At 54.9% G+C, this 26643-nt stretch overlaps 10 protein-coding genes across 10 annotated transcripts; 5 read left to right on the top strand and 5 right to left on the bottom strand.

Annotated features, from left to right (window-relative positions):
- The first annotated feature begins 61 nt into the window (after positions 1-61).
- On the top strand, positions 62-2290 carry BDY24DRAFT_207279 (glycoside hydrolase family 16 protein). Its single transcript, XM_076636490.1, has 12 exons — positions 62-232; positions 313-396; positions 499-576; positions 650-660; positions 741-854; positions 1008-1111; positions 1214-1259; positions 1336-1407; positions 1486-1560; positions 1630-1763; positions 1850-1897; positions 1976-2290. Exons 1-12 carry the CDS (start codon positions 143-145, stop codon positions 2119-2121), a joined length of 1002 nt encoding a protein of 333 aa, XP_076500067.1. The 5' UTR covers positions 62-142; the 3' UTR covers positions 2122-2290.
- A 368-nt stretch (positions 2291-2658) lies between these two features.
- On the bottom strand, positions 2659-5144 carry BDY24DRAFT_412386 (uncharacterized protein; the record flags this gene model as incomplete). The annotated part of the gene is made up of 5 exons (XM_076643053.1): positions 2659-4404; positions 4485-4598; positions 4705-4893; positions 4991-5033; positions 5110-5144. The coding sequence occupies 5 exons, from the start codon at positions 5142-5144 to the stop codon at positions 2659-2661; spliced, it is 2127 nt and encodes a 708-aa protein (XP_076500066.1).
- Positions 5145-5450: 306 nt separating this feature from the next.
- BDY24DRAFT_412385 (uncharacterized protein) lies at positions 5451-10047 on the top strand (the record flags this gene model as incomplete). The annotated part of the gene is made up of 15 exons (XM_076643052.1): positions 5451-5563; positions 5640-5739; positions 5841-5897; positions 5987-6011; positions 6084-6130; positions 6222-7102; positions 7206-7275; positions 7376-7531; positions 7661-7874; positions 7999-8080; positions 8165-8265; positions 8348-8464; positions 8536-9480; positions 9619-9903; positions 9992-10047. The coding sequence occupies 15 exons, from the start codon at positions 5451-5453 to the stop codon at positions 10045-10047; spliced, it is 3249 nt and encodes a 1082-aa protein (XP_076500065.1).
- Positions 10048-10399: 352 nt separating this feature from the next.
- Positions 10400-13672, top strand: RAD24 (Rad24p; the record flags this gene model as incomplete). Its single annotated transcript, XM_076643051.1, has 14 exons — positions 10400-10564; positions 10636-10918; positions 11008-11072; positions 11140-11259; positions 11329-11461; positions 11531-11894; positions 12027-12311; positions 12425-12498; positions 12566-12690; positions 12790-12939; positions 13019-13104; positions 13204-13328; positions 13470-13488; positions 13570-13672. 14 exons carry the CDS (start codon positions 10400-10402, stop codon positions 13670-13672), a joined length of 2097 nt encoding a protein of 698 aa, XP_076500064.1.
- Positions 13673-14132: 460 nt separating this feature from the next.
- Positions 14133-15432, bottom strand: BDY24DRAFT_378644 (acyl-CoA N-acyltransferase). Its single transcript, XM_076638957.1, has 6 exons — positions 15139-15432; positions 14916-15066; positions 14761-14832; positions 14490-14642; positions 14363-14406; positions 14133-14262 (listed from the first exon to the last, which is right to left on the bottom strand). The coding sequence occupies exons 1-6, from the start codon at positions 15280-15282 to the stop codon at positions 14155-14157; spliced, it is 672 nt and encodes a 223-aa protein (XP_076500063.1). The 5' UTR covers positions 15283-15432; the 3' UTR covers positions 14133-14154.
- Positions 15433-15470: 38 nt separating this feature from the next.
- Positions 15471-18538, bottom strand: BDY24DRAFT_378642 (lysophospholipase). Its single transcript, XM_076638956.1, has 8 exons — positions 18236-18538; positions 17985-18118; positions 17324-17585; positions 17169-17257; positions 16727-16890; positions 16459-16658; positions 16132-16373; positions 15471-16038 (listed from the first exon to the last, which is right to left on the bottom strand). Exons 1-8 carry the CDS (start codon positions 18297-18299, stop codon positions 15943-15945), a joined length of 1251 nt encoding a protein of 416 aa, XP_076500062.1. The 5' UTR covers positions 18300-18538; the 3' UTR covers positions 15471-15942.
- Positions 18539-18610: 72 nt separating this feature from the next.
- On the bottom strand, positions 18611-19942 carry BDY24DRAFT_378634 (uncharacterized protein). The gene is made up of 3 exons (XM_076638955.1): positions 19841-19942; positions 19630-19732; positions 18611-19514 (listed from the first exon to the last, which is right to left on the bottom strand). Exons 1-3 carry the CDS (start codon positions 19848-19850, stop codon positions 18752-18754), a joined length of 876 nt encoding a protein of 291 aa, XP_076500061.1. The 5' UTR covers positions 19851-19942; the 3' UTR covers positions 18611-18751.
- Positions 19943-20014: 72 nt separating this feature from the next.
- On the top strand, positions 20015-20460 carry BDY24DRAFT_412380 (uncharacterized protein; the record flags this gene model as incomplete). The annotated part of the gene is made up of 2 exons (XM_076643050.1): positions 20015-20227; positions 20293-20460. The coding sequence occupies 2 exons, from the start codon at positions 20015-20017 to the stop codon at positions 20458-20460; spliced, it is 381 nt and encodes a 126-aa protein (XP_076500060.1).
- A 906-nt stretch (positions 20461-21366) lies between these two features.
- BDY24DRAFT_378629 (uncharacterized protein) lies at positions 21367-22197 on the bottom strand. Its single transcript, XM_076638954.1, has 2 exons — positions 21777-22197; positions 21367-21706 (listed from the first exon to the last, which is right to left on the bottom strand). Exons 1-2 carry the CDS (start codon positions 22156-22158, stop codon positions 21501-21503), a joined length of 588 nt encoding a protein of 195 aa, XP_076500059.1. The 5' UTR covers positions 22159-22197; the 3' UTR covers positions 21367-21500.
- Positions 22198-23810: 1613 nt separating this feature from the next.
- On the top strand, positions 23811-26618 carry FUM1 (fumarase FUM1). Its single transcript, XM_076638953.1, has 13 exons — positions 23811-23876; positions 23955-24017; positions 24090-24285; positions 24371-24417; positions 24552-24638; positions 24733-24836; positions 24954-25227; positions 25390-25479; positions 25590-25868; positions 26011-26197; positions 26271-26293; positions 26376-26466; positions 26544-26618. The coding sequence occupies exons 1-13, from the start codon at positions 23844-23846 to the stop codon at positions 26567-26569; spliced, it is 1500 nt and encodes a 499-aa protein (XP_076500058.1). The 5' UTR covers positions 23811-23843; the 3' UTR covers positions 26570-26618.
- Positions 26619-26643: the final 25 nt, after the last annotated feature.

Below are 26643 nucleotides of genomic sequence, written 5' to 3'. Positions count from 1 at the left end.
AAGCACTGCCGACCTCCTGGATCACTAAACAACCCCGGCCGCGACGACGGTCGTCTGCCGCAGGCGATCAGAGGCTGCGAAGGGAGGGGGACCTCTTTGCAAAACTGGATCTTGTTTTGGTTTCTTCCCACCAACCATCATCATGTCTCTCTCATCCTTCTCTACCGTTCTCGCTGTCGCTCTCTCTCTCTCCCAGTTCGCTCCCTCCGCCCAGGCGACGAGCTATCCTCTGGTGAGCTCGATTCTTCCTCCCCTCCCCCTCCTTGCCCCGGAACTTGAGCTCACCACCAACTCTTTCTTTCGACCCGCCAGGTTCAAACCTTCAGTGGAACCACCTTTTTCGACGACTGGACGTACTATGGGGCTTACGACAACACGACCCTCGGAGACGTAATTGTGAGTTTTCCGTGGAAGGGAAAAAGGAAGCGTCGAAGCAACGAGCGCTCGTCTCGTCTCCCCGCTTCGAGCTGACACCCCTCTTTTCGCCTCATCGCTTAGTGGGTCAACGAGACTGTAGGAGTTGATTCTACCAATCCTCTGACTTACACCAACACTGCTGGAAACGCTATCGTCAAGGTAAGTTCCGTCGTCGAAGGATCTCCATCTGCGTTCGGGCTGACCTTTCTCTCCCTCCTCTTCTGTTCGGAAGGTCGACAACACGTACGTCTTTCAAACCCAGACGCGTCTTCTTCTCTAGGCTCAAACTGACGACTTCTTTCCTCTTCGATTCTCGCTCTTAGCACGACTGTCGGCTACAACCTCAAGAGGAATTCTGTCAGGCTCGCGAGCAAAAACTACTACGCGGTTGGATCAGTCTTCGTCTTCGACGCGCTCCATCTTCCTTACGGCTGCAGGTTAGTAGCAGTCGCCTCTTCTAGGATCCTCTTCATCGACGAGAGCGAGACGAACTTCAGCGAGGAGCACGAGATCAATCAAGGGACAAGGGCTGACGGACTTTTCTTTTCTTCCCCGCTCGCTTGCTTCCATTCTCTTCTTCCTCCAAAAAGTGTTTGGCCAGCATGGTGGAGCACAGGCGCTGACTGGCCCGCTGGAGGTGAAATCGATACCTTCGAGGGAGTCAATCAGCAGACGAACAACCAAATGGCGCTCCGTGAGTCGCTCTCTCCTCGAATCAGTCCAAGCGATCTTCTCAATCGAGCAAGTTTGTTTTCTTAGTACGTCTTAAACTCAATCTGACCACCTTCGTCTTCAGACACCGAATCTGGATGCACTCAGGCGACTTCCGTGACTCAATCTGGGTGAGTCGCGTCGTCCCGTTCTCCTCACCTCTCGCTCTCGGTGAAGCTGACGGCCGAGCTTCTTCCTTTCTTCCAGAACCACCAACTCGACTACATGTGATACTTCTCTCAACGACAACGCTGGATGTGCTGTCACCGATTCGTCCGAGTGAGTCGTTCTTTCTTCCCTCTTTCTCTCTTTCTGTTTCGAGCTCAAGAACTGAACCCATTCGCTTTTCTTTCTCAGCCTGAGTTATGGAGCTCCCTTCGCTGCAGCCGGAGGAGGAGTTTGGGTTACCGAGTTGGCTTCTACTGGAATCAAGTCCGTTCCCTCTTTCTCTCGCTTTTCTTCGACGCGGCGTCGCTGACCCTTCTTCGATTCCTTTCACAGCATCTGGTTCTTCACCCGAGCCGACGTGCCCACTTCCATCTCCTCCGCCACCTCTTCTCTCGACACTTCCAACCTCGGAACTCCTTCCGCTACCTGGCCTCAGTCCTCTTGCGATGTCGATTCCTACTTTGGATGTTCGTCGCCTTTCCCTCTCCTCTCTTCTCTCCTGCGTCTCTCTTCGTTCCTATGCTGATCGCTTCCTTGTTTCAACTCTAAACAGCTCAACAACTCATCCTCGATATCACCCTCTGTGGATCGTGGGCCGGAGGTACGTCTTTTTCTCACCTTCGAAGAAACGAAGTGAATCAAAAATAACAATTGATCAATCCCTTCTTTCTTCTCGCAGCCGCCACCACCCTCGAGGAAACCTGCCCAGCCCTCTCAGGAACTGCCACCTGCTACTCTACCTACGTCGCCGATGGTTCTAACTACGATGATGCTTACGTGAGTCCTTCTCGTTTCTCTCGCTCTCCGACGCGTTTCGAATCCTGACCTCCGCCGCTTTCACCCTTTCCTCTTGCAGTTCGAGATCTCGAGCATCAAGATCTTCTCCGCCGAATCCGGATCTACCACCGCTACCGCCGCTTCCGGCTCCTCCTCCAACTCTACATCCTCGTCCTCAACTTCATCGAGCTCCCAAGCTCGATCCGTGGGGATGGGAGCTGCCTTCCTCGGGCTCGTCGCGTCGGTTTCGTCGTTCTTCGTTTAGAAGTTCAAAGATTCTTCGGGTTTCTCTTCCTTCTCGCTTTCGTTCCATGTTCAGCACGTGTAACCCTCTAGACTTCGGTTGGATCAGCAGTATCTTTATTCGCTTGCTTCGCTTTCGCTCTTACTTTGTTTGCTCCCGAAGCTGGACCTTCGTTCGAAACTTCCTCGCTTCGCTGCTTGCTTGCTGCTTTATCTCAATGCCACTGTATCTCAAACTCCCACTTCGTATATAGAAAGCGAAAAAGAACGACATATTAAGCGAGCGAGAACAAGAACCAAGACGAAACGACAAAACGACAAAATCCCTCCCGCTCCTCCCTCTCAAATAGCAACCCCAACCCTCCCACCACCACCACCCTCCCCATCCTTCTTCCCGTTCCCACTCCCGCTCCCTCCTTCCCCTCCCGCTCCAGCCACGGGCTGAACCACCCTCCTCGCCGCTCCAGCAACCGGTCCACTCCCACTCCTCATCGCTCCCGCTCCTCGAAACTTCTTCGCCGCCATCATGCTCTGTTCTGCCCCTCCTCCTCCTCCTCCTCCTCCGGCAGCTCCGTTTGCGTGATGGGAGGTAGGGAACGGAGTGAAGAAGAAGTTGATGGAGGAGCCGTCCGGCGCGTTCGAAGGTGGGGGTGGGGGGGTCGAGGTCGACGCGTCGGTGTTGGAGGAAGAAGGAGCGGGGAGGGAGAAGGTGTTCCCGAACATGGAACCCGAACCCGAAGCGGTGGGAGGTTGACCGGGGAGGGGAGGAAGGGTGATCCCTGAAGCTGAGAGCATTCGAGCGGATCGATGATGGACTCTTCCAAGGAGGGAACGACGGGAGGTTGTTGGCGGGAGGGAGAGGGGAGGGGAGGTGGGTTGGGGTTCCGAAGAAGAAGTTGGAGTTGAGGTAGCGGGTGAGGTCCAACTTGGAGGAGGAGGTGAAGGGTTGGTTGAGCTGGAGGTGGAGGTGGTAGAGGGAAGGGGACGGTCGGACGGGAGATCGGAGGAGAAAGTTTCTGGACTCGTCGGACCTGCCGCGGGAGGGAGGAAGACGGAAGGAAGACCTGGAACCACTGCTGTAGGTGAACGACTCTTCTCCCTTCCCGACAACCCCCGTTCCCTCGTCGTCAACCCACCAACAAGGAGCCGTTCCTCCTCCTCAAGCGACGACGAAAGAGTGCTGAGCACAGGTGGTGCAGGCGCGACCGGTGCTGGTGCGAGCGGCGAGGAAGGACGAGGATGATGGTGTATGGAAGACGTAGGAGACGTGCTGGTCATGCGATGGTGCTGTTGGTACTGGGAGGTGGTAGGGTTGGCGAGGATGGCGGAGGAGGAGGAGGATCGAGAGACGACGGGAGCGGCAAGGGTTGCGCTTGTTGCACTCGTTGGAGCGATAGAGGACGAAGTAGTTGGGAGGAAGGTCGATGGCGAGTGGGAGGAGGTGGTAGGAGAGGTGGCTGGTGAGGAGGAGGAAGAGGAAGAGTGTGGTCGGAAGAGACGCGTCGGGGAGAGAGCGATTTGACGAATTCGAGCCCCGAGTCCTGATTTGGGATTTGAGGAGAGTTGGTCGGTGGTGGGAGTAGTAGGGAAAGGAGGTGGAGGTTGAATGGGTAAGGGTAGAGGTGAGGCGAAGTTGTTAGGAGTTGTTGTTGAAGTTGAAACGGCGTTGGAAGCGGTTGCTGCTGGAGTCTGGATCTCCCTCTCGCCTCCCGCTCCACTAACAGCTCTCCCTCTCTCTTCCTGTCCCTCATCTGGTCCCTTCTCAACTCCTCCTGATCCTCCCTCTACTGCTCCAGCGACTCGTCCCGTCCCGAGTCCCGTTCCCGTCGTCGTCGCTCCCGCCGCAGGCAACCCTCCCGACCTGACTCCCAACCACCCCAAGGCAGAGTAGATCAACTCCGTCATCACCGCGTTCTGCCTCGCTACCGCACTTCCGCCGTTCGCTCCTCCGTTCACTCCAGCAGCCGCTTGTTGAGCCGCCTTGTGCTTCCCTGACTCGTAGACCTGGACGAAACGCTGAGCTCCTGCTAGACCGGTTGGCGAGGAATTGAGCATGTGTTCGGCGGCAAACCAGACGAGGATGAGAGACTGCAGTCAAGAGGCGAAGCGTCAGGATTGAGAGTATAAGCGAGGGAGGGAGAGGGAGAGGGAGACGAGACGAAACGAACAGCGGGAGAGAGAGTCGACGTTGGAGGGAGAAGGAGGAAGAAAGGGTTGATCGAAGCTGCTGATTTCCGGACGGGAAGAGAGTTCTTGGAAGATGGTGGTGGACCTCGAGCAGCCTGAAGATCGAGCAGGAAGAGGGAACGAAGAGAAGGAAGGAAGCGAAACGAGAGGTCAGCTCCGCCGTCCCTTCTTCTCAGTGCACTTGAGAGTCGGATCACGTACCTCTATGTCTCTCAGCTTTCCTCTCGACTTCTTCCACTCTGCTACGACCGTCTCGAACCTGTAGCAGAAGACGTCCAAGTCGTTCTCCCATTCTGCGAGAGGGTTTCTCTGGTCGTCGAGCTCGTTCGGACGAGACTTCTTTAGAGGCGATGGAGAGGGAAGAGCAGGAGCTTGGTGATTCCGCGAGTTCTGGAAAGAGCAGGACAGGATGGAGAGCATGTCAGCATAGAATTGGGGAGGTTGAAAGAGCCGGGGATAGAGCGAAGAGGTCTGGAAAGGGACGTACCTTGAAGGAGGAAGGAGGAGGGGGGGGAGGCGGAACAGGGATTCTGTGAAGATAACAAGCAAAGAAGGGAGTCAGCAACGATTTTTGAAAGTTGCAGAGGAGAAGACGCATATACGTACGGTCCTGTCAGATCTATGACTTGAACGATCCTCATTGGCGATGGGCCAGGAGGAACAGCAAGAGGACTGAAGGAAGGGAGGAAGGAGGTTTGCAAGGTCAGCTCTTTCGCCTTCTCTTTCTCTCCATAGCTTCCAAAAAAGGTACTCACCTCGACATCGTTGTTCGATTCTTCCTCTACTCTACGAGCTGCGGATCTATACGCTCGATCAAGGAGGGATGCTCTTTTTTCGTCGAAGGAAGGGAGATGCTGGTGTTGGGATCTGGGAAACGAGGAGAGGTTGAGTCCAAACTCCTTCGTTCTTGATTCGAGACGCGACCTCTCTCTCTCCCAACGCCGACCATGTCTACCGCTCCACCCAAGAAGCCCAAGAAGGATGCTCCCGCGATCACTGCTGCTCAGCTGGAACAGTGTAAATCCATCATGACCGCTCTCTTCAACGAGAAGGACGGAAAGTAAGCTCCCTTGCCCTCTCCCTCCCTCCGTCGAGAATCCATCCATTAACGCTCGCTTTTTCGCTGTTTTGTTCAGACGTTCCATCTCTTACGATTTTCGAGCTCTTCCTGATCGAGTTGACTGGGCGGATTACTACGAGATCATTCCGGAACCACGATGCTTGGACGACATCAACGTGAGCTCTGCCTCCTCCTCTCCTTCCCTCCCTTCAAACCATCCCATCCGCGTGGATAGATGGGCTGACCCTTCGATCCTGCTCCATCTCGACGCATACAGTCTACTCTGGTTGCTGGAAGATTCAACTCGGTCCAAGCGTTCCTCAAGGATCTTCAGGTGAGCTCGTTCTTCCTTTCGCCAGCTCTCTTCGATTGAGCTCACCTCTCCCTCCCTTCCCTCCCTTGCCTTCGCTTCTTCTCCTTCAGCTCGTATTCCGAAATGCCATGTACTGTCAGTAGAACCTTCTTCTCATTCTCGCCTCGCTGTATGTACTGACCTCAACTCGGTTTCTCTTCCCTCCAGACAACGAGGAAGGAAGCCCAATCGCTCACGACGCACAGAAGCTCAACGTTCGTTTCCCTTCATCCTCTCTCCCTCCCCCTGTCCTCCCTTCTCCTCTCGAGCTCACCTTTCCTTCTTCTCCTTCTTCGTTCTCTATAGCACCTCGTTCTTTCCCTCGCAGCCTCCAAAGGCCTTCCCGGTCTCCCCTCTTCCTCCTCAGCACCACCTCCTCCTCCAGCGTCTCCAGGTCCCTTCGTCCCACCTCCCCAGTCCTCCTCCTCAACAGCCGGTCCCCTCCTCCCTCCCGTCGCCTCATCTTCCACCGGTCCATCACTCGCATCTCTCAACGCCAACGGAGGAGTCCCGAAGAAACGCGGACGTCCTTCCAACGCCGACCTGGCAGCTCGTCTAGCAGCTCAAATCGCAGCGGGCAACTTCTCACCAGAGGAAGCTGCTGCTATGAGGGAAGCTGTCTACGCTCCCAAACCCAAGAAGCCTAAACCTACACCTGGAGCTCCTATCGAATCAGCAGGAGCGAAGTCGAAACCCAAACCCTCGTCCTCAGCTTCTCCAGCCGTCGCTGCTCCAGCTCGTCTCCCTTCTCTTCCTCCTCCGCCTCTTCACTACCTGCCACAACAACCACAAGTTCCACCTCCGATCTCTCAACAGCAACAGCAACTCGACCTCCTCGCCCAACTCAGCCCATCCTACCTCTCGGAACCCACTCCGGCACCGATGGATCTCCTCCCAATGGACTTCGGTTCCCCAGCAGGAGGGTACTACCCTTCTGGCTTCTCCGACTCCGGTGGGCCGTCAACCGGAATGGGTGGTGCAGGAGGAGGAGGGAACATCAGTGATGATCAGGACGAGAAACTCGTTGGGAGTAAAGACGTCGCTCAGATGTTGGATTCGGGGTTGCAGAAGCTGGAAGGGTTCGAGGAGGTGGGATGGATGGAGGAGGACGGGGATGGGGGTGCGGAGGGGAGGGTGGAGAGGTGTGAGATGATCCTGAATGGGGTGAAGGGGTTTAGAGATGCTACGTGAGTGGATTTCGGGACGGCAGGAAGGGAGGAGCATGTCGAGCCTGACTGATCTTTGTGTTTCTGGTCGCGTCTCGTTTGTTTCTCTTTTCGACTCGTTTAGTGGATACCGGCTCGCCGATGTGCTCGATCGAATCCCTGAAGCTACGGACAACGACTTCCTTACGTTCGACGTGAGTCCTCTCTCTCTCTCCCCTTTCCGTCTGCTTTCGTCTCGATCCTCTCGTTTCGTCCCGAGACTGATCGTTCCCCTCCGTCTCCTTCTCCTCGTAGTGGCCTCTCTCCCTCGCTGGAATCGAGCACCAAGTCGCCCACTCCGTCTACACTTCTATCGTCGACTTCGACAAGGACATGGCGCGTCTCTTCGAGAAGGCGAGGAGGTTCTTCCTCGAGGGGTCGAAGGAGTACGGGGATGTGCTTGTTTTGCAGGTGAGCCTCTTTTTGCAGAGCACTGATTTGGGGCTGTTTCTCGATGCCTCGCCTCTCTCGTCTCGTCGAGCGTCCAACGAACTGACCCTCTTCCTCCTTCTTCCTTTCGTTCTTTCCCTTCCTTCGCAGCGACTCTACCAAACCCTCTCCTCCCCGAACCCCATCTCAACCACCGCAGCTACCAACTTCGCTTCTCTCACCGCCGGTCCTGGAAACGCTCGACCTCTCAAGACGGGAGAGACGCCGAACGGAGATCCTCTCGTCGTGACGAGCTTGAGGTTGAACACGAAGGACAGGGATTTCTTGAGCTCGGCGTACTACAAGGGGGTGACGTACAGTCCTGGTGAGTTTCTCGTTCTCAGCTTCGAGTAGCGTCGAGTGCAGAAGAGGCGTGAGGTGCGAGAAGAAGGGAGAGGGACGAGACCACGCGCTGACTTTGTTTGTTCTCCTTGCGTGTTGCGTCGCAGGTGAATACCTCCATCTCTCGAACCCAGATGATCCTGCGAAACCTATCATCGGTCATATCTTCAAGGTCTTCGTTCCCAAGGGGTCAGTCCGCCTCTCTTCGAGTCGTTCGTTCAGACGAGTCGCTGACTTTCGTCCTCTTTCTTGTTCGACCTTTGACTCTTGTAGAAGCGACAAAGTCGGTCTCTCCGTCTGCTGGTACTTCCGACCCGAGCAGACCATCCATCCTGCCGATCGAACGTTTTACGAGCACGAGGTCTTCAAGACTGGTGAGTTCGCTTCGAAAAACGACGCGTCCCAAAAAGTCGAGGAGAACAAGGGAGCTGACTTCCGTTCTCTTTGCTGTCGCAGCTCAATTTGCCGATCACGTTCTGGAGGATATCATCGAGAAGATCGGATGCCAGTTCTACACCAAGGCGATCCGAGGACGACCCAAGCCGCCTGGATGGTACCGTGGTTGGCCGCTCTGTTCGTTCTCTTCTCCTCCTTCTCTTTCCCGTCCTCGCTCTGAACTGACCCTGCGGTCGATTTTCTCTCAGACGTCTGCGACTCCCGTTGGAACGACAAAGACAAGACCATGATCCGAATCAAGAACTGGAACTCGTGCATCCCAGACGAGCTTCGAAAAACCGACTTCATGGCCGTCTACCCTTTCGAATCCGTCATCAAGATCCGCCGAGTCGTTTCACCCTTCATCCGAGGTGTTACTGGACCTGGATCGATCGGAGAGGCTGGAACGGTTCGAACTGGAGGAGGAGGAGGAGGAGCAGACGACGGGGACGAAGGAGGAGCAGAGGAACAAGCTCAGGCTGCTCCTGCCCCGATTCCTTTGACGGCCGAGCAGAAGGAGGAGATCCGGAGGGCGAAGAGGATTGAGGAACAGCAGAGGTTGAACGCTATGGTTTTCCCTAACGGGCTTCCTACCGCCAACAACGCCTCGCCGTCGTCGTCGATATCGGTCGCCCCGAGATCGTACCTCCCTCCTCCTCCCCCTTCCGCTCTTCCCTCCGTCGCTTCAGGATCTTCAACTCCTCTCCCCATCACCAGCACCACCGCCACTCCCACCGGTTCCCACTCCGCTCTTCCTTCGACTCCATCCTACCATCAACAACCCGCTCGACCCGCCGCTCCTCCTCCCCAACAACAACCTCTCACGGCAGCTCAGATCGCAGCCCTCACAGCAGCAGCTTCAGCGGAGATTTCAGCGGCGAGTGCGAAGGCGAACGCAGCGTACCAGCAACAGCAGGCTCAGCAGCAGCAACAGCAGGTCTACCGAGGAACTCCCAACGGAGGAGCGGGAGGAAGTCAGACGCCTGTTCAGCAGCAGCAGAGACCGGTTCAGCAGCAGCAGTATCAGCAGAACGGACGAGGAGGAGGACCTCAGAGAGGGAGGTTGATGGCGGATAGGACAGTGGTCGGGAACAGCGGTGGGGCGGGGTGGGTGGGACAGGTGGCGAACTTTGATACGGTTGGGGAGGAGACGGGTGAGTGGACGCGTTTTTTTTTGGTTTCCTTCGTCGTATCGACTCTTTCTCTTTCGACGAAGCTTAACATCTCCCCTTCTCTTCCTCTCTCCCTCTCTTTCTCTTCACCTCCTCCTCCTCCTCCTTCATCGTCCTCAGCCGGCCTCTTCGAACGCGACCCTTCCACCAACAAACTCCTCTGGTTCTCCGCTCCTCCTTCAACCATCCCCGTCTTGCCCAAGCCGAAACACTCCCTCGCTTACCTTGCTTTCCTCGCCAACAAGAAACACGCCCAACCTCAGCAAACTTCCGAGGAGTTGATTCCCGAGTTGAGAGAAGCGTTCGAGCACGGGGTGCTGAACCCTCGAGCGGAGGTGCTTTTGGAGAAGAGGTTCGGGAGGGGAGGGGAGTTGGAGGGGTTGGATTTTGAGGCGGCTATCAGAGGTGAGTTGGACACGAGCTTTGGGGGTGCAGGAAGAGAGAGGGAAAAGAGGGACTGATGAGACGCGTTTTGGTTTGGGTTGAGAAACAGATCTCGAGCAGGAGCAACAGGAGATGGAGATGGACGGAGTAATGGTTGTTGAGTAGGGTAGTGGCTGAATTATGAGTTTTGAGTTTTGAGTCGTTTCATATCGATGTCTAGGTTTCTTCTTCTTTGATGGAGAGAGAGAGGACGGAGCGAGGCGAGGTAGGGTGAGAGACGCTAGGGAAAGCTCGTTCATTTTGATACTTTTCGAGGTCAGGATTTCTCTGGGAGTCTCCACAGGGCTGGAAGCTCGAAGTCGAAGAAGATTTGAGCTTCTGAAAAAGGGAGAAAAGAAAGTCAGCCGCGTCCGCTCCTCCTTCGAAACCGTTGATCAGCTCCACCTCTCTTCAGCTTCCTTCCCTTCATCACCCACCACCCGAGCTTTCGCTCCTCCTCTTCTTTTCTCGCAGTACCATGGGCCCCCCTTCCAAACCCTCCTCCAAGCCCAAAAAGGTCCCTGTGCTGAAGAGCAAACCTACCAAGCCGAAACAAACGACGCTCAGCTTCGAGAGCTCCTCCTCCCAATCCTCCTCCTCTCAATCCTCGAAGCCGATGAAGTCCTTGGGAGCTCTACAGCCGGTAAGTCTCTCGACGTAGCTTCTTGTGAAGCGCTGGTAGATGCTGATAGACATCGGTTTGGGTCTGTATAGTTCAAATTCGCCGTCCCGGACGTTCCCTCGAAACGAGCATGTCCCCTCCCTCCTTCTTCGTCGTCGTCGTCGTCGAAACCGAACACTTCGAAGAAGCGGAAGATAGTCGAGGTCATCGAACTGTCAGATTCGGATGAGGAGGATGTGAGGTCGGATGGGGAGGTGGAGGAGGTCAAGCCGAAGGGGAGGAAGAAGGAGGAGAAGGAGAGGAGGAGTGTGAGCTCGACCTCGACATCTTCGAAGGAGAAGGGTAAAGGGAAGGCGAGGGATCAGAGTCAGTCGAGTGAGTCTCGGATCGGTTGAGTCTCATATCGTTTGGTGAGAAGGTGTAGAAGCTGATCAAGGGCTCGTTGCTTTGTGCTGGTCTGGCAGGAGGACGAGGAGAGCAGGTGGAGGAGGAAGGGCTCTGGACGGATTTGTATCCTCCTCGAGATTCGGTTCGTCTCGCTCGCTCAACTCCTTTATTGGGCTCCAAGCTGACTACGGCTGTTTCTGGTCTTGCAGTCCGAGCTAGCAGTTCACAAGAAGAAAGTCAAGGAGGTCCAAGACTGGTTGAACGAGGCCTTCCCTCCTGTGAACGATTCGACCGACGGTGCTCCTCCTTCGAAGCTGCTCAAGTACAGAGTGAGTGGGCTCCAGCTCCTCTCTTTTCGAACCCAATACTGATGAGCGTGTTGCGTTGTGTTTCTGCAGAGGATCCTCGCTCTCTCTGGTCCTTCAGGAGTCGGAAAGACGGCGACGATCAAGGCTCTCGCTTCGGAAATGGGTCTCGAGGTTCTCGAGTGGGTCGAAGGAGCTGAGGAGCATGGCATTGGTGGAAGTTTCGGTGAGTATCTTCTACCCTTTACCTTCTCGCATCCGAATCTGAAGCTGATCTCGTTTGGGTGCTTTTCAGGCGCCGAGTCCCTCATCTCCCGCTTTACGTCCTTCCTCTCCCGAGCCTCTGCTCCCTCCCTCTCCTTCTCTTCCAAATCCGCTTCTTCTTCCTCCCACCAACCGACAACTCGCAAACTCCTCCTCCTCGACGATCTCCCCAACATCTCTCACTCTGGGACCCGTCAAGCCTTCCAAGCAGCTCTCCTCGAGTTCGCAACCTTCTGGACTCCCTCGTCGTCGCCGCTCGTCGTGGTTGTTACCGATCCTGGAGATGGAGGGAAAGCTGGCGAGAGTTGGATGGATCATAGGAGAGATGACGGGTGGGACTTAAGAGCTGTGTTGGGGTTGGAGTTGAGTGAGGGACCATACACGAGAGTCGTCAAGTGAGTCCTTTCCTTTCCCTTTTTTTTCGTTTCGTCGTCGCGTCTCGTCTCGTCTTCCCCTTCCCTTCCCTTCCCCCTCTCCCAAACTGAACCCACTTCCTCCTCACCGAATCTCCTACTTCGTTCTCTCAGCTTCAACCCCATAGCTCCCACCCTCCTCACCAAATCCCTCACCAAACTCCTCTCCCTCACTCACACCTCCTCGTCGCGTCGTCCTCCCAAGGACGCCATCGACCTCATCGTGCAGTCCTCCAACGGCGATATCCGAAGTGCCATCAACGCTCTACAGTTCCTTTGCAGGGTGGAGATGAGTTCTGGGAAGGGCGGAGGAGGTGGTGCAGCAGGGAAGTTGAAGGGGAAGGGCAGTCGAGGTGGGAAGGGAGGGAAGAGTCAGGCGGGGAAGGAGTTGAAAGCTTTGTGAGTTTTGTTCTTTCCGTTCTCACGAGCATAGGAAAAAGAGAGTGGGTTGGGGGTCTGGGACGGTAGAGACTGGGGGAGCTGAACTATGTTTGCTTTGCGTCGAAAAACAGGATGGAAGCCGTGACGCGACGAGAGCAGAGTTTGGCGCTGTTTCATGCTTTGGGGAAGGTGCTATACAACAAGAGTGAGCTCCTCTACTTATCGGTATCCTTCTCGACATAAACGCTTACTGGCTCGTCTCTATCTCTCAGGATGGGGAGATCCCGACCCGAAAGGAGAGGAGGACGAGGACGAAGCTCCCGAATCTGTCGAAACCATCCCTCTTCCGGATCATCTCGCTCATCATCAGAAGAGGATCTCGAAGGTCGATGTTGAGGTGAGTAACATACTCTCTCTTTCTCTTTCTCTCAAAGTCGAGCTGACCTCCCTTCCCTTTCCCTCGACGCGTCTCGATTTCGTTTCGTCGTTTCTCCAGACCCTCTTCCTCGACGCCCCCGTCGATACGTCGCTCTACAACCTCTACCTCCATCAGAACTACCCTCTCTTCTGCGGGGACATCGACGAGTGCTTTGATTCGATCGAGGCTTTGAGTGGGAGTGATGCGATGAAGACGGATGAGGATTTGGTTCGTCGTCCTGCGTCTCTCTCCCTTCCCTTTCCTGTTTTCTTTCGCTGACGTTCTTGTTTCCCCTTTGGATCGTCAGTGGCAATCCTCCAAAATCTCCATCGCCTACGCCTTCAACCTCACCGTCCGAGGCCTGCTCGCTGGACTCCCTTCGCCTGTGGAGAGGTTCGTTTTCGTCGCGTCTCGTCCTCCTTCTCTCCCTCTCTTCCTTTCCTTTCCTTCTCTCCCTGATACCTCTCAAACCCCTCTTTCCCCTCCCACCAGGAAAGGTCAAAAGATGTACAAACCCGACTGGTTCGACTCGGCCAAGAAGCAACGAGCGAACGAAACCAACGTCGACGACATCGCCAGCTGGTGTGCGAAGCTCGGGTTGGGGATGGGTGGAGGTGGTGAGTGTCTTTCGGGAGCCTTCTTCCCTTGTCGTTCTCAAAAACTAACTCGAAGCTCGTCGGAAAACTCTTCGTTCCTCAGGTCAAATCTCGCGCGAAACGCTCACGACCCAACTGATCCCTCTCCTTCGGCATCTCGAGATTCCAGCGTCGTACCCTGGTTCGTTTTATCTCTCTCCCCTCTCTCTCTCTCCCTCAACCCCCAACTAACTAAACCTCTCCCCTCGGATCGTTTCATCAGCCTCCCTCCCCTCGCTCTCCCTCCTCCCCTTCAACCCACCCTCCCTGACCCGGTCGATGCGAAACATCCTCTCCCTGACGGACGCGCCGGAGGTGGACGATGAAGAGAGGGTCGAAGAAGCCGATCAGGACGTTTCGAGGTTGTTTTTTTTTACGGAGAGGGAGGAGGAGGAGGTTGGGGAAGGGGCTGCAGGGGAGGAGAGCGAGGGGGAGGTGGAGGGGGATGGGGTGGAGGAGTTTTGAGAGGGAGGGAGGAGGGGTTGGGCTTGAGGGCTTTGAGGTTGCTTTTTTTGGCTTTGTTTTCTTTAATAACGAGTGCTTGAAGCGAGTGAGTTTACCGAGGGATTGATCATTGAATGCTGTGAGTTGAGTCCAGAGTTGAGTAAGTAAGTAAAGTAGAGATGTAGAGAGAGAGAGAGAGAGAGAGACTCGGAGAAGCGCGTCGAGAGGGTGCGACGCAAGGTGAAAAAGAGCACCGGAAAGAATGCTAAGCGAGAAAAAAGTGTCCAGAGAAGATTATGCAGCGAGAGCGACTAAGCAAAGGTAACAAAAAAAGCAAGAGAGAAGGGAGAGAGAGGGATCTAGATTAGAGGTTCGGAGAAAGGTAATCTGAGTTCCCCTTCTTCCCGTCCGGCACAGGAATGAACGTCGCTGGAGCTGGGTGGTTGACTCCCGAGGCGGGTGCGTATTTGGCCTGATAACGAAACAACGAGGAAGGGAGCAGAGGTAAGCGAAAGAGAGAGAGAGAGGGACGCGAAGGAAGGAAGGGACTCGAGAGAGAGAGAGAGACGAACCATCTCGTACTCCTTCTGAGCGAACCCACACTTCTCGTAGAAGGCTAAAAAAGAGTCGAAATGAGGTCAGCTTTTCGCGTTTCTCCAATAGAACTGAAACAGGAACTCGAAAGGAGTGACCACCGACCAATGTTGTCCCTGTTGCAATCCAGAATCGTCTTGTAACACCCGGTTCCTTCGCTGATCCCGACCAAGGCTTGAATGATCCTCAGACCGAGTTTGCGTCCTTGAGCGGAGGAGGAGACGGCGATGTCTTCGATGTGGCCTACGAGTCCACCGCCTGCAAACGAAGGAGAGGGAAAACGAAGGAGACGGGGTGAATGTTTAGTCCAAACACGTTCCTCCTTCGCCTTTGATCGCAAGGTCAACGATTCAAGGGAAAGGGAAGGAGAACTTACCTCGAATAAACTTCCTCTCGACCAACAGCGTTCCCGTCGCAACGATCTGATCCGTTTCTCTCGACACGATCACTTCAAACGAAACGAAACGAAACGGAGGAAGAAGGTTGGTTCAGCCTTCGTTGTTTCGAGCTCACCTCTCCTTCGCCACTCACCCGTAGGATAGTAACCCCCTCTCCTCCCTCTCACCAACATATCCTCCACGATCTCATCGTACTGCTGTTGAGAAAGTTCCGGTGCGACGCTGAGGATGGACAAGAGTTGGATGTGACCTCGAGTGACGTCCGTCGTGGCGAGGGGTCGGATCTTTGGAAGGTGGATTTTGGAAAGAGATTAGAAAGCAAGAGCTGGAGATGTAGTAAGATATTGCTAACGTACGTGGTACTGCTCTGGTAAGTCGGCGATGACGGAGGAAGGGAGGAGGGAGCGGTCGAAGAGGAGGTGAAGGGACGAGTCGGAAGTGAAGGGATGGGAAGGGTACGGAGGGAGAGGGAGCAGGGTGGGTGCTGTTGAGGAGCTCATGGGTTTGCGAGGTTTGGGGCTGGGCTGGCCTGATGGGTGGGTGGGTCGAGTAGAAAGAGAAAGGGAAGGGGAAGGAGGGATGGTGGGGGGGAGAGAAAGCAAAGGAAGGCAAGAATCGGTGAGCTCTCGAATTCGATCCACTCTTCACTCCCCCACCTTCACAACATTTGTTATTTTCTTCTCAACCGTTGAAAACAGAGATCGCATCCTAGTAGTCAAAAAAGAGAGAAAGTCGTAATAGTTCGAGAAAAAGGAGATGCAATCTAAAGGGGTTCGTGACGAGAAACAAAGGGAGAAGGACGAGACTGTGGAAGCGTTCCTGTTCGAAGCTGAACAAAGCGAAGCGGTAGGGTGTGTTTAGGTTCGTGGTGAGGGGGGTTGATACAGTAGTGACAGAAGGGAAGCAAGTTCAAGACTACAAAAAGGAAGAACGAAAGCCCGAAACACACACGCGCACGCAAAGACAACGAAACGAAACGAAACGAGCAGGAGGAGATCTAGGAAGTCCCAGCAGTAGTGCCCAGCAAGCAGGGAAAGTGATAAAAAGAGAAGAAGAGATGGGGAAAGTCGTTCAAAGAAGGAAGAAGGAAAAAGGCAGACGGACGGACGGAGCGAGCGATGAACGCGTCGAACGTGAGAGCCTGAGAGAGAGACACGAGCTCAAACTCGAGCAGCGACCCAGTCGAACCACGAGTTGAGCACGCGCTGCCTAGGCTCGTCGTCCTCCTTGTCGTATCCGACCTTGTTCATGACGTGCTAGAGCGAGGAGAGGAAAAAGAGAAAAAGAGAACGAGGGTCAGCGAAGAGAACGAAGCGAAAGTCACTAGGAGAGTCGTTTCAGAGACTCACCTCGTAGCCATCCCAAAGCTCAACCGTCTGATCCTTGCTCATGCACCTCGAGAACCACTCCTGCGACCCCTCAGGACTGGTGATCCGATCCTGCTTCCCGTGGATGACCTTGAACGGCACGGTGATCTCGGGAGCTCGACGCTCGAGGGCGACGACGGCTCGAGAAATCTCCATCCCTGTTGAGATCCTCAGAGGTCCGTGGTAGGTCTGAGGGTTGAGGAGGAAAGAGATCTCGACTCGGGCTGCCGTAGAAAAGAAGAAGCGAAGCAGTTTCGGTCAGATTTGTGGAAAGGTAGAAGAGGAGGAAGGGGGAAAGGTCGAGCTCACGATCAACGTGTCCCTTTCCTCGCTGAGCCTGGGCGACGGGGAGTCGGCCGGCGATGGGTTCGAGGACTCGGGCGATGTTCTCGATCGTCTTGGAGGGTCGGGAAGCTGCTGAGATGGTGATCAAGGGGCACATGAAGAAGGCGCCTTCGATTTTTGGGTTGCGAGGGTCGGCGGGAGGGTAGTCGAGCAGGTAGGAGAGGCTGAGAGAAAACAGATCGAAGCATCGTCAGCGAGAGTTTGAAAGGAACGATGAAACGATTGAGCTCACCCAACGAAAGCTCCGAGAGAGGCTCCCGAGATGAACATCTTCTTCGCCTTCTCCCTTCCCTTCGACGCATCGAGCTCAGCAACGTCGGCGATAACGAGACGGATCGATTCCGTGAGGTGATGGATCGAAGGAACGTAGCAGTGAATTTCCGAGCTGTGTCCATGCTAAGGAGGGGACGACGATGGAGGGAGAGGAAGAACGGTGTTCGGCCGTTAGCCTCTGATGTTTGAAGCGGGAGGAGGGGACGACGATACGGAGGGTACGTTTCGAGGTGTTCGGTTCCTATCGATCTGTCCCTGCTCTGCTCAAGACCCTCCGAAGCTAATCGAGAGAATCCCAGCCACGAGACGCGGTGTATATCAGAAGAGGAGAAGGGAGTCCTCGAGAGAGGGGGGGGGGAGGGGAAGGGGAGGGAGGGGAAAAAGGAAAGGGTGAAACTCACAGCGGGCAAATCTGGAGCGATCACACGGAATCCTTGAGAGATGAACTTTCCGATGTGGATAGACCATCGAGTACCGTAGTCTCCGATACCTGAGAGAAGCAAGAAGACGAGTCAGCTCGAGCGTAAGAAAGAAGAGGAGCGACGAGCAGACGCACCATGAACGACGAGGAGGTCGACACCCTCTCCGATCTTCCCCTTTCTATCCTCCAGCTCCCAGCTCTTCCAGTAGACCCAGCTCCTCCCTCTTCCACTCTCGACTTCCTCTTGAGTGAGCGAGACGTTCTCGGATCCACCGACAGCGTCCGTGAAGATCCTTCTCTGGGTGGTTTCGACGAGCGAGGAGGAGTCGAGGTATTCCTCCTCTGGAAGAGGAGGGATGAGGTACCGTCCGTAGGTAGAGTCGGGAGGAGTGTAGAGCTGATAGAAGAAAGAAAAGAAAAAAGGCGAAGTCAGTCCTCCTCGAACAGGACTGAGGAGAAAGGGGCGAGAGAAGGAGAGAAGGTCGGCGTCGTCTTCGCGAGGGACAGGAAGAGGAAGGGATGGAAGGTTGGAAGGAAAAGTGGAAAAACTCGAGATTCGAGGTGACTTTAGAGCGGTTATCACAGACAATGAAAGTTTTGCTCTGAGACTTCTGATGAGGACGTTGAGCTCGAAGCTCGAGGGCTGACGGGTTGCGTCCTCCCTCCCCTCCCCTCCCTCCCTTCTTCCATCCCCCTCTCTCCGCCACTCCCTGGGAGCGATAAGCCTCCACCCCTATCCCATCCTTCTTCCCCGATCCAAGAGGACCAAATCCGAGCAGAACACCCTCGCACTCACCTTGAAATAAGTCAGGATAGGTTCGACGAGCAACCAAGCTCGCGATGGCACGGGAGGCTCAAAAGGCGAGAGTCCTCGAAAGAGATCTTTAGGACGGACGGAAGCGGGTGGAACCGAGTAATAGATAGTTTTAACTGTGATCCATGAGCAAGGGAAAGAGCAAGAATCAGCCTTCGGTTTGGGATGGCGAGAAGGAGAGTCGGAGGAAGGCGAGTCGAGAAAGGTCGAGAAAGAAGGGACGAGGAACTCACGAGTATGATCTTCGTTTCCTAGGAGGAGGTCAGTAGATTCGTTGGTGGAGGAAAAGGTGTTCATTCCCTTTTTGGGGTAGTTTGTTATGAGGAGGAGCGAATGTGGAAAGGGAAGGATGTGGTTGAAAGAGGGAAGAGGAAGGGAGAGCTCGTGTGCTCGGTGGGCGATAAGGAGCCCTGCGCTTTCTCGTTTGTCACCCAAATAATCGACGCGACTTTTAAGTCTAGAGAGTCAGAGATGGGCGTTGATTCAAAGGCTCGGGCTACTCGAACTTCAAGGCTGAAGGGTAAGGAGACGAAAGTGGAGGAGGAAGGGGAGGAGGACGTTCGGACGCGAGCTCTGCGCCTTAATTGTGGTCGTGTGCGGAACGGAATCTTCTCTTTCTCAGTCTTTCCGTGTCGAACAGGCTCTGTACAGGGTCGTAAGCAAGTCATAACTTCGTAACGTACCCTATGAAAAGACTAAACGACCACCTGCGTCGTCCCTCCCTCGCTCTCCCGGCCGCCCGTCGACCCTCACTCCTTCTTCGCCGCAACAATCCCCCCTCTCCTCCTTATCCTAGCACGCTCCATATCCTCCTTCACCACGGACTCTCCTCTGCCCCACCCAAAGTCCAAGATCCATCCCACTCCGGCTCCCTCCCCTCCGCGCGTCCTCAGGTCCAAACGACTCTTCTCCGCGTCCCATCTCGCTGCTGGAGGAGGCGGTGGTGAAGCGACGATCTTGGAAGACGACGTCGAGGACGAAGACTTGTTGACCATCTTCGAGCGAGCCCACGAGTAGCTTGAGTTGACCCAAGGGTGAACGAAGAGTCCTCCGATTTGACGAGACCACGATTTGGGTAGCTTCGCCTCCTCGTCGGCGTCCTTCTGCCTCTGTTCCGCCTCCTTCAACTCCATCTCGCGATGACTAGCCTCCTCAGCATCGGCTCCTAGCTTCTCCCTCTCGTCCTCGGCCTTGAAGATCTCGTCGCGACGACGGTATCCGACGAGGACTGGGTCGAAGAGGCGAAGGTGATTGAGATCGCACCAACAGCGGATCGGATCCGGAGTTGTTAGGGAGAGGTTTGAGGTTGGGAGTTGAGTGAAGTTTTGGAGGGTTGAAGGAGGAGTGAGGAGGGAAACAAGGGAAGGTATGGAGGAGGAAGCGTTGGAAGGGAGATGTTGCGGATCCGAGACGGAGGAGGGTGGTGGGGAGGAGAAGGAAGTCGGGAGGTTCGAGAGGTGGGTGTAGCACGTCGATGTAAAGAGAACTGATAAGAGAGCCGTGCAGTAGACGCTGAGATGATGAAAGCAAAGAGAGAAGCCCAGCGTCAGCTTCGGGACACTGGAGAAAGCACGACGAAGAGCGCGAAGGGAGGGAGGAGGGAAGGAGGTGGTGAGCTCGAACGAACCAGGGTTTGACGCTCAAGAAGACGGACACGAGGTAAAGTCCAACGAAAAGAGGAGCTGCTGTTGGGTAGGGAAGAATGAGGAGAGGAATGAAGTGCTTGAGACCTATAGAAGGGAAGATTGGACGAGGGAAAGGAGGGAAGGAGAGTTTGGTCAGCTCGAGCTCAAGAGGAGACCGATGCTTCGAGCGGTTCAGTGGACGTGAAAACTTACAAAAGACCATTCGGGAGGTTCCGTTAGATGCTCCTTGCTTCCTAGATGAGACAGAAAGGTCGAAGTGGGGTGAACAGGAAGTTTTCTTCGGTTGAGAGGGTGGAAGTTGAGGAGAGAGAAGGAAGCGACTCTCCCCTCAACCACATCTTCCTCCTCCGTTCCCTCAGCTCCTCCATGTCCTCCCTTACTCCCACTTTCTCCTTCGAACCTCTTCCCTTCTACGTTCCAATCGAGATCAAACTTCACATCCTTCGATTCTGCGATCTGTCAACTCTCGTCAAGGTCGCTAGGGTCTCCCTCGCCTTCCTCGAGCTCTCCTCCCCTCTCCTCTATCGAGACGTTCGCATCCAGGGAGTCTACCGACTTCAGAGGCTTTTCTGCAAACGAGTGAGTTTTTCTACTTGCCCTTCTTCTATCCATCGCTGACTTTTTACATCTCGATCCTCCTGCAGATCGATCCTCAACCCAGGGTCACTCCCTTCCTCTCTCTCTCCCGAATCGAAGCCTTCCATTTCATCGTCCTCCCGTACGATAGATACTTCGACCACATCGACAACATGGACAGAGTTTCTTCTCCCGACTTCCTCGTCGTCCGATGTCTCACCATCACGGACGACTAGGAGCGATGGGAAAGGAAACACGGCTATCTCAACCTTCTACCTCTCTTCCGAGTCGGAGGTCGAGCTACGAGCCCTCTCTTACAGCCAGCGTACGAGGCCGCACCATCTTGAGTAGGGTTCGGTTGATGGGTTGAGGCTAGGCCGTCTCAGGAGTATGGCGTTCGTCGACGTCGTTCCTAGCGGTCCTCTGCGACGTGCGACGGACGACGAGGAGGGGATCTGGGAAGAGGAGGAGAGCCTCAACCTTCCTCTCCCGCCTCTGAGCGTTATCCTCCGATGTACCTCGACGGTGACCTCCAGGGTCTCCTCTTGGCTCGAAGCGATTGACTCCCATCACAAGGAATGGAAGGCGGATTGGGATGCAGTCGTGAAGCTGGAGGTCAGGGTCAGTTCGAAGGAGATGTGCAGCCTCGCGAAGGAAAAGCTGGTCACTGCTCGAGACTGGTCCAAGATGAAGATCAAGTTCCTTCAGAAGTGAGTTCTGATATTGTCTCTTCCTTTTCCGCTCGCTGACTCAAGTTCTCTTCCTTCTCGCAGGCCTTCGAACCCGGTCGCGTCGAGCTGAACGTCTCTCTGTCCTACCACATCCACTGTGAGTCCGCCTCTACCTTCTCGTATCGAAGGGATACAGATCTTACCTCGGCTTCTCCCTCTTTCACAGCTTCCCACCACGTCCCTCCAACTGTAACGACCTTCGCCCACGACGCGACTTCACGATCCATGATCCTTCTCTCTCCCTTTCCCGTCCTCTGCAAGCTATCGCTACCTCCTCAGCTCGGCTCTATGGTTTACTGCTCTCCGCTGTGCCAGAACTCTCATTCCACTTCCTCATACCGTCCTGCTGATCTTACCTCCGAGTCGCGTCGGTCGCAAACCACCTCCCTTTCCTCTTCTTTCTCGACAACAGCCCAACAACAGATCTTTTATAAAGCAGCGAGGGCGCACAAACAAGCAAAATCTAGCCTAGATTCGAATGACAACCAACATCTGGGTCAGCAAACCAGACGTCTCTCAGAACCACAGAGAAAGACGAGACTCACTCAAAGAAACCCATCTAAACAGACCCTGTACCTCCTGATTCTCCTCTCAACTCCCAGTTCCCACCCTTCCTTCACTCTCACCTCCCTAGGCGGTGACTCCCTCGTCGGACTCGACGGAATCAAAGGGAGAGATCCTCTTCGAGGCGACGTCGAGCTCGAGGACGGGAGTCGCTCTCCTCTCGTTCCCCATACGGGAAGATCGAGAACTGCAAGGAAGAAATGTGCAATCAGCTCGAGCTCAGGGAAGACAAGAGCGATGACAAAAAATTCTCTCACGAGATGGTGGGTCCACAGACTCAGCGCTACAAACAGGCGACCTCGTCTTCTTCTGACGACTGAACCGAAGGCTTTCGTTCCTGCTCAGAACGGTCCTCCAAAACCATAGAGAATCCGTCATGGCTTGCCTCGAGTCCTCGCTCCCGGAAGGTTCGGAGGACGCCAGATCTCCCTCGGGGAGAGAAGTTTGACGAAGGGGGGAGGGACGTTTGGGAGAGGTGGGCGAGGAGGGAGAGGAGGAGGAGGAGGAGGAGGTTGAGCTCGCGTCGAACTCGAGGGAGAGCGAAGGGAAAGTGGGCAAAGAAAGCGAGTGAGGTAGTAGTTTTCGACCCTTCTTCAACGTTGGGAAGGGAATAGTAGAGGTGGGGGGGGATTGCTTCATCGCTGTTCGTCGTTGGCTGGAGAGAAAAAGGGCGAGATGGTGGTTTGGAGAGACCCCCAAAATCGAGCTCGACCAAACTTCTAGAAGTGTCTTGCAGACGAAGGTTTTTCTCTTAGAGCTGAATCGGGGGCTCGTCGAGGATAGATTGCAAACTCAAGTCTTTTGTCTGTCTCTCGGTCGGGTGGAGGGCGTCGGGGCTTTTGGGAAAAAAGAGAAAAAAGTGGTCTCACGAGGTGGAGTGAGAGGCGAAGGTGAAGGGGGAGGTCGAAACGTGTGAACTTTGAGCTTGATCTCTCCCGAAAGGTCTGGACTGTGTACAGATTAGATTGGATTGGTCGATGGCCTAAAGTCCCGAAGGGAGAGTCAAGGCGGCTGATCAGAAGTTTTGGACGACGCGACGCGTCGCATCTTCGACCCAGGAAGCTGAGGCGTTATCGTCATAGGATTACAAAACTGAACCAACCATAAATTACGGAGACGACGACTGCACATAGGATGAGTCAGTCAGATTCGCACGACAGAAAGGAAGGAAAGAAAGGGAAGACGCGACTCACACCCAACCCAACTCCAACCTCTCTCTGGCCTCCCAACCAAATCTCCACTTCTTCTTCCTCTTCCTCCTTACTCAAACATGCACCCAATCGCCTTCCTCTCCTATCTCCCAACCCTCCTTCACTCTCACCTCCCTCGGCACCGCTGCTCCTGCAGCACGCGTCGTCAAACTCAAGCGACGTCGATTTCCTGACGATGGGTTCGCCGTTTCGATCTCTCTTGTACCCCAGATTGGAAGGAGGAGGACTGCCTTGTACATAATGAGGATAACCAATCAGTACCCAACCTGGCGAGAGGAGAGGGGAACGAAGCGAGTCGGACGACGCACGACGAGGAGCAGGAGAAGAGAGTAGAACGCACCCAGTCAAAAGAGCTTCGTTCCTCTCCATCACCATGTTCCAACTCCACATCTTCCCCGTTAGGATCCTCCTGGCTTCAGCCTTTCCAGCAGCGAGAGGGTCGAAGGGAGCTGAGGAGGCGAAGGCTGCTTGAGGGAGGAAGGTCTGGCGGAGGGGAGAGGGACGTTTGGGCGATGAGGGACAGATTGAGATGGGTGGAAGGGATGGAGTGGGAAGCGGGGTGGTGGTGGTGGTGGAAGTGGAGCGGTCGTAGGCTGTTGGGCGAACCATGGTGAGAGGGAGGCAAGAACCGGGGAGGAGAGCGAAGGTGATGGTTGATGGATAAGAGCTGAGGAAAGCTACGAGCTTCGGTTCAAGTACTCGAGAGTACATCAGCGACATGGTTACCATCTCGGTGAAGGCGAGACGAGAGAGTGAAGGGCGAGATGGCGGTGGTTCCCTTTGATGGGTCGAGAAAGGGAGGAGGTGGGAGGAAGAGCTGGAGGTGAAGGCACATTGCGAGCTCGTTTTCCCTTTGATCCCTGAGCTTGATTCGAGCAACGACTGCCTTATCGAGTTGTTGACCTGTTTCCGATGGATCCCAAGTCATCGAGGGAGCGAGAGGACGCGTCTATCTTTGTGGCGAGGGGACAGAAGATGACAGTACGGAGGGAGGTGAGCTTTCGCTTCCTTCTCCGAAGCCTTGGGCTGAAATCGCCAAAGCAGACGAAACCCGAGGGACTCCTTCCCTCTCAACCACCTGCTAGACTTTTCTTGTTCTTCTCTTCCAGTCTCATGCTCGCTCGAACTATCCCTGCTCTTCGAAGCGTGAGTAACCGTTTTTTCGCTCCTCTCAAGGACACGAGCTCAACGAGCTCTCTCTTCCCCTCCTCTTTTCCTCCTCAGCTCCCCCGAACTTCAATCCTCCCAACCGCCTCTCTTCGAGCTCTTTCAATCTCTTCAACTATGGTGAGCTCTTCCTCTTGAACCTCTTACGTATCTGAAGAGTTGAGGCTGATCGTCTTTCCTCCTTCTCTCCAGTCTGCTCCCTCATTCCGAACCGAGAAGGACACTTTTGGACCTCTCGAGGTTCCCTCCCACCGACTCTGGGGAGCTCAGACTCAGAGGTCTCTCATGAACTTCGATATCGGAGGAGAGACCGAGAGGATGCCTCCTCCTCTCATCAAGGCTTTTGGAGTTTTGAAGAAGGCCGCTGCTCGAGTCAACGAGATCTACGGTAAGTCCAACGAGAGAGGAGAGAGGAAGGAGATGACACCTTCTTTCCGCTTAAGCTCACCCGTGCTTGCTTTTGTAATCTTCAGGACTTGACCCTACTGTTTCTAAGGCTATCCAGGAGGCCGCCGATGATGTGAGCAGTTGTCGCGATCTGAGGAGTTCGTGGGAAGGAGAGGAAGATGGAAAAGAAGGAGGTGAACGAGCTCGCTGACCTTTCCTTCCTTCCTCCGTCTCTTCCTTCGTCTTCCGTTCCCTCCCCTCCGACAGGTCATCAGCGGTAAGCTCATCGATGAGTTCCCTCTCGTCGTCTTCCAGACTGGATCTGGAACTCAGACCAACATGAACGTCAACGAGGTTTGTCCGACTTAACCCGTCCTTCTCCCCTTCGTTGAGCTCAACCTTCGCTCTTCTCTGACTCGTCTCTTCCTCTGCTTCGCTGCTCGTTCAGGTCATCTCCAACCGAGCCATTCAGCTCCTCGGCGGAGAGCTCGGATCCAAGACTCCCGTTCACCCTAACGATCACTGCAACATGTCCCAATCCTCCAACGACACGTTCGTTCTTCCCTCCTCCCTCTCTCCCTTCCTCCATCTTTCAACTCAACTCTCGTAACTATCCCCTGCTCTCCTACCTTCACAAGCTCACCTCCTCCATCTTCCTCTCTCTTGCAGCTTCCCCACCGCCATGCACGTCGCCGCCATCACCGAGCTCAACGCTCAGCTCCTCCCCGCCCTTCACGAGCTCCGAGACGCCATGGAGGTCAAGCGAGAGTCCTTCAAGGACATCATCAAGATCGGTCGAACCCATCTCCAGGACGCTACTCCTCTTACCCTCGGACAGGAGTTCTCCGGTTACGTGCAGCAGCTCACCAATGCCATCGCTCGAGTCGAGGATGTCATTCCCAGGCTGAGCTTGCTCGCACAAGGAGGAACCGCTGTTGGAACTGTGAGTAGAAGCCTTGTTTCTGCGTTGTTCGACGTAGAGAAAGAGAGGATCGGGATAGGTTGGGTGGGGGGCGGAGCTGGTTGGGTCGAGGAAAGGAGGGAGCTCGAAGCTCGAACTCGAACGCGTTGATCCTGACTTGTCGATCTTCCTTTGGTTCTGTAGGGATTGAACACCAAGGTCGGATTCGACGTCAAAGTCGCCGCCGAGATCTCCAACATCACTGGATACGAGTTCAAGACTGCTCCCAACAAGGTTCGTATCGCTTCCTCTTCTTTCGCGTCGTCTTCTTCTTCCCTCTCTCATTCTTCCCCTCCTTCCAGCTGACTCCTTCTTTCTTCACTCCCCATTTGCTACCAATCTAGTTCGAGGCCCTCGCCGCCCACGACGCCATCGTCGAGGCTTCCGGAGCTCTCAACACTATCGCCGTCTCGTTCATGAAGATCGCCAACGACATCCGATACCTCGCTTCCGGACCTCGATGTGGTCTCGGAGAGCTCTCTCTCCCCGAGAACGAGCCTGGATCTTCCATCATGCCCGGAAAGGTCAACCCTACTCAGTGCGAGGCTTTGACCATGGTCGCTTGCCAGGTCATGGGAAACAACACCACCATCTCCATCGCTGGATCGTACGGACAGTTCGAGGTGAGTTGACAACCCTTCTGTGATCCACACAGTCGTCGTCGAAGGACGAGAAGCTCCTGGAAGGCTGAGAACGAGCTGAGGCTGATCGTTTCTTCTGCCTTTCCCTCGACGCGTCCCTTTTTCCGTCCTCTCTCCGTCTCAGCTCAACGTCTTCAAGCCGGTCTTGATCAAGAACCTCCTCCAGTCTATCCGACTCCTCTCCGACGGAGCTAGGTCCTTCACCAAGAACTGTGTGGTCGGAATCGAGGCCAACGAGAAGAGGATCGAGACCATCCTCAACGAGTCTCTCATGCTCGCTACCATCCTCAACTCCGTTCTTGGATACGATAGTGAGTCCCTCCTCTCTTTCTACCCCGCCTTCCGACCGTTACTGACCCTTTTTCAACTCGTCGTTTCCCTCAGACGTCGCCAAGTGTGCGAAGAAGGTCAGTCTCGACGCGTCTTCCCTTTTATTTCCTCGTTGCTTTTTGACGCTAACTCGCTCCTTCTTTCACCTTCGATCTGCAGGCTCACAAGGAGGGAACCACCCTCAAGGAGGCTACCGTCGCCCTTGGACTCTTGACTCCTGAGCAGTTCGACGAGAAGGTTCGACCTGAGCGTGAGTCGACTTCCCTTCCTTTCCTCCCTCTTCGTCCCGTCTCCTCGCTGACTCGTTCTCTTCTCTCTTTTTCTCAGTCATGCTCTACCCCGACGAGGTGTAAACCATCTGTTTCTTTTCAGATTATAAATGACTTGACACGACCCAACCGAAGCGAAGCGAACGGTCGAGAAAGGG

This window comes from Mrakia frigida (genome assembly GCF_051309035.1).
Source record: "Mrakia frigida strain ATCC 22029 unplaced genomic scaffold BDY24scaffold_4, whole genome shotgun sequence".
Taxonomy (NCBI): Eukaryota; Fungi; Basidiomycota; class Tremellomycetes; order Cystofilobasidiales; family Mrakiaceae; genus Mrakia; species Mrakia frigida.
This window is presented reverse-complemented; position numbering and strand designations above follow the sequence as displayed.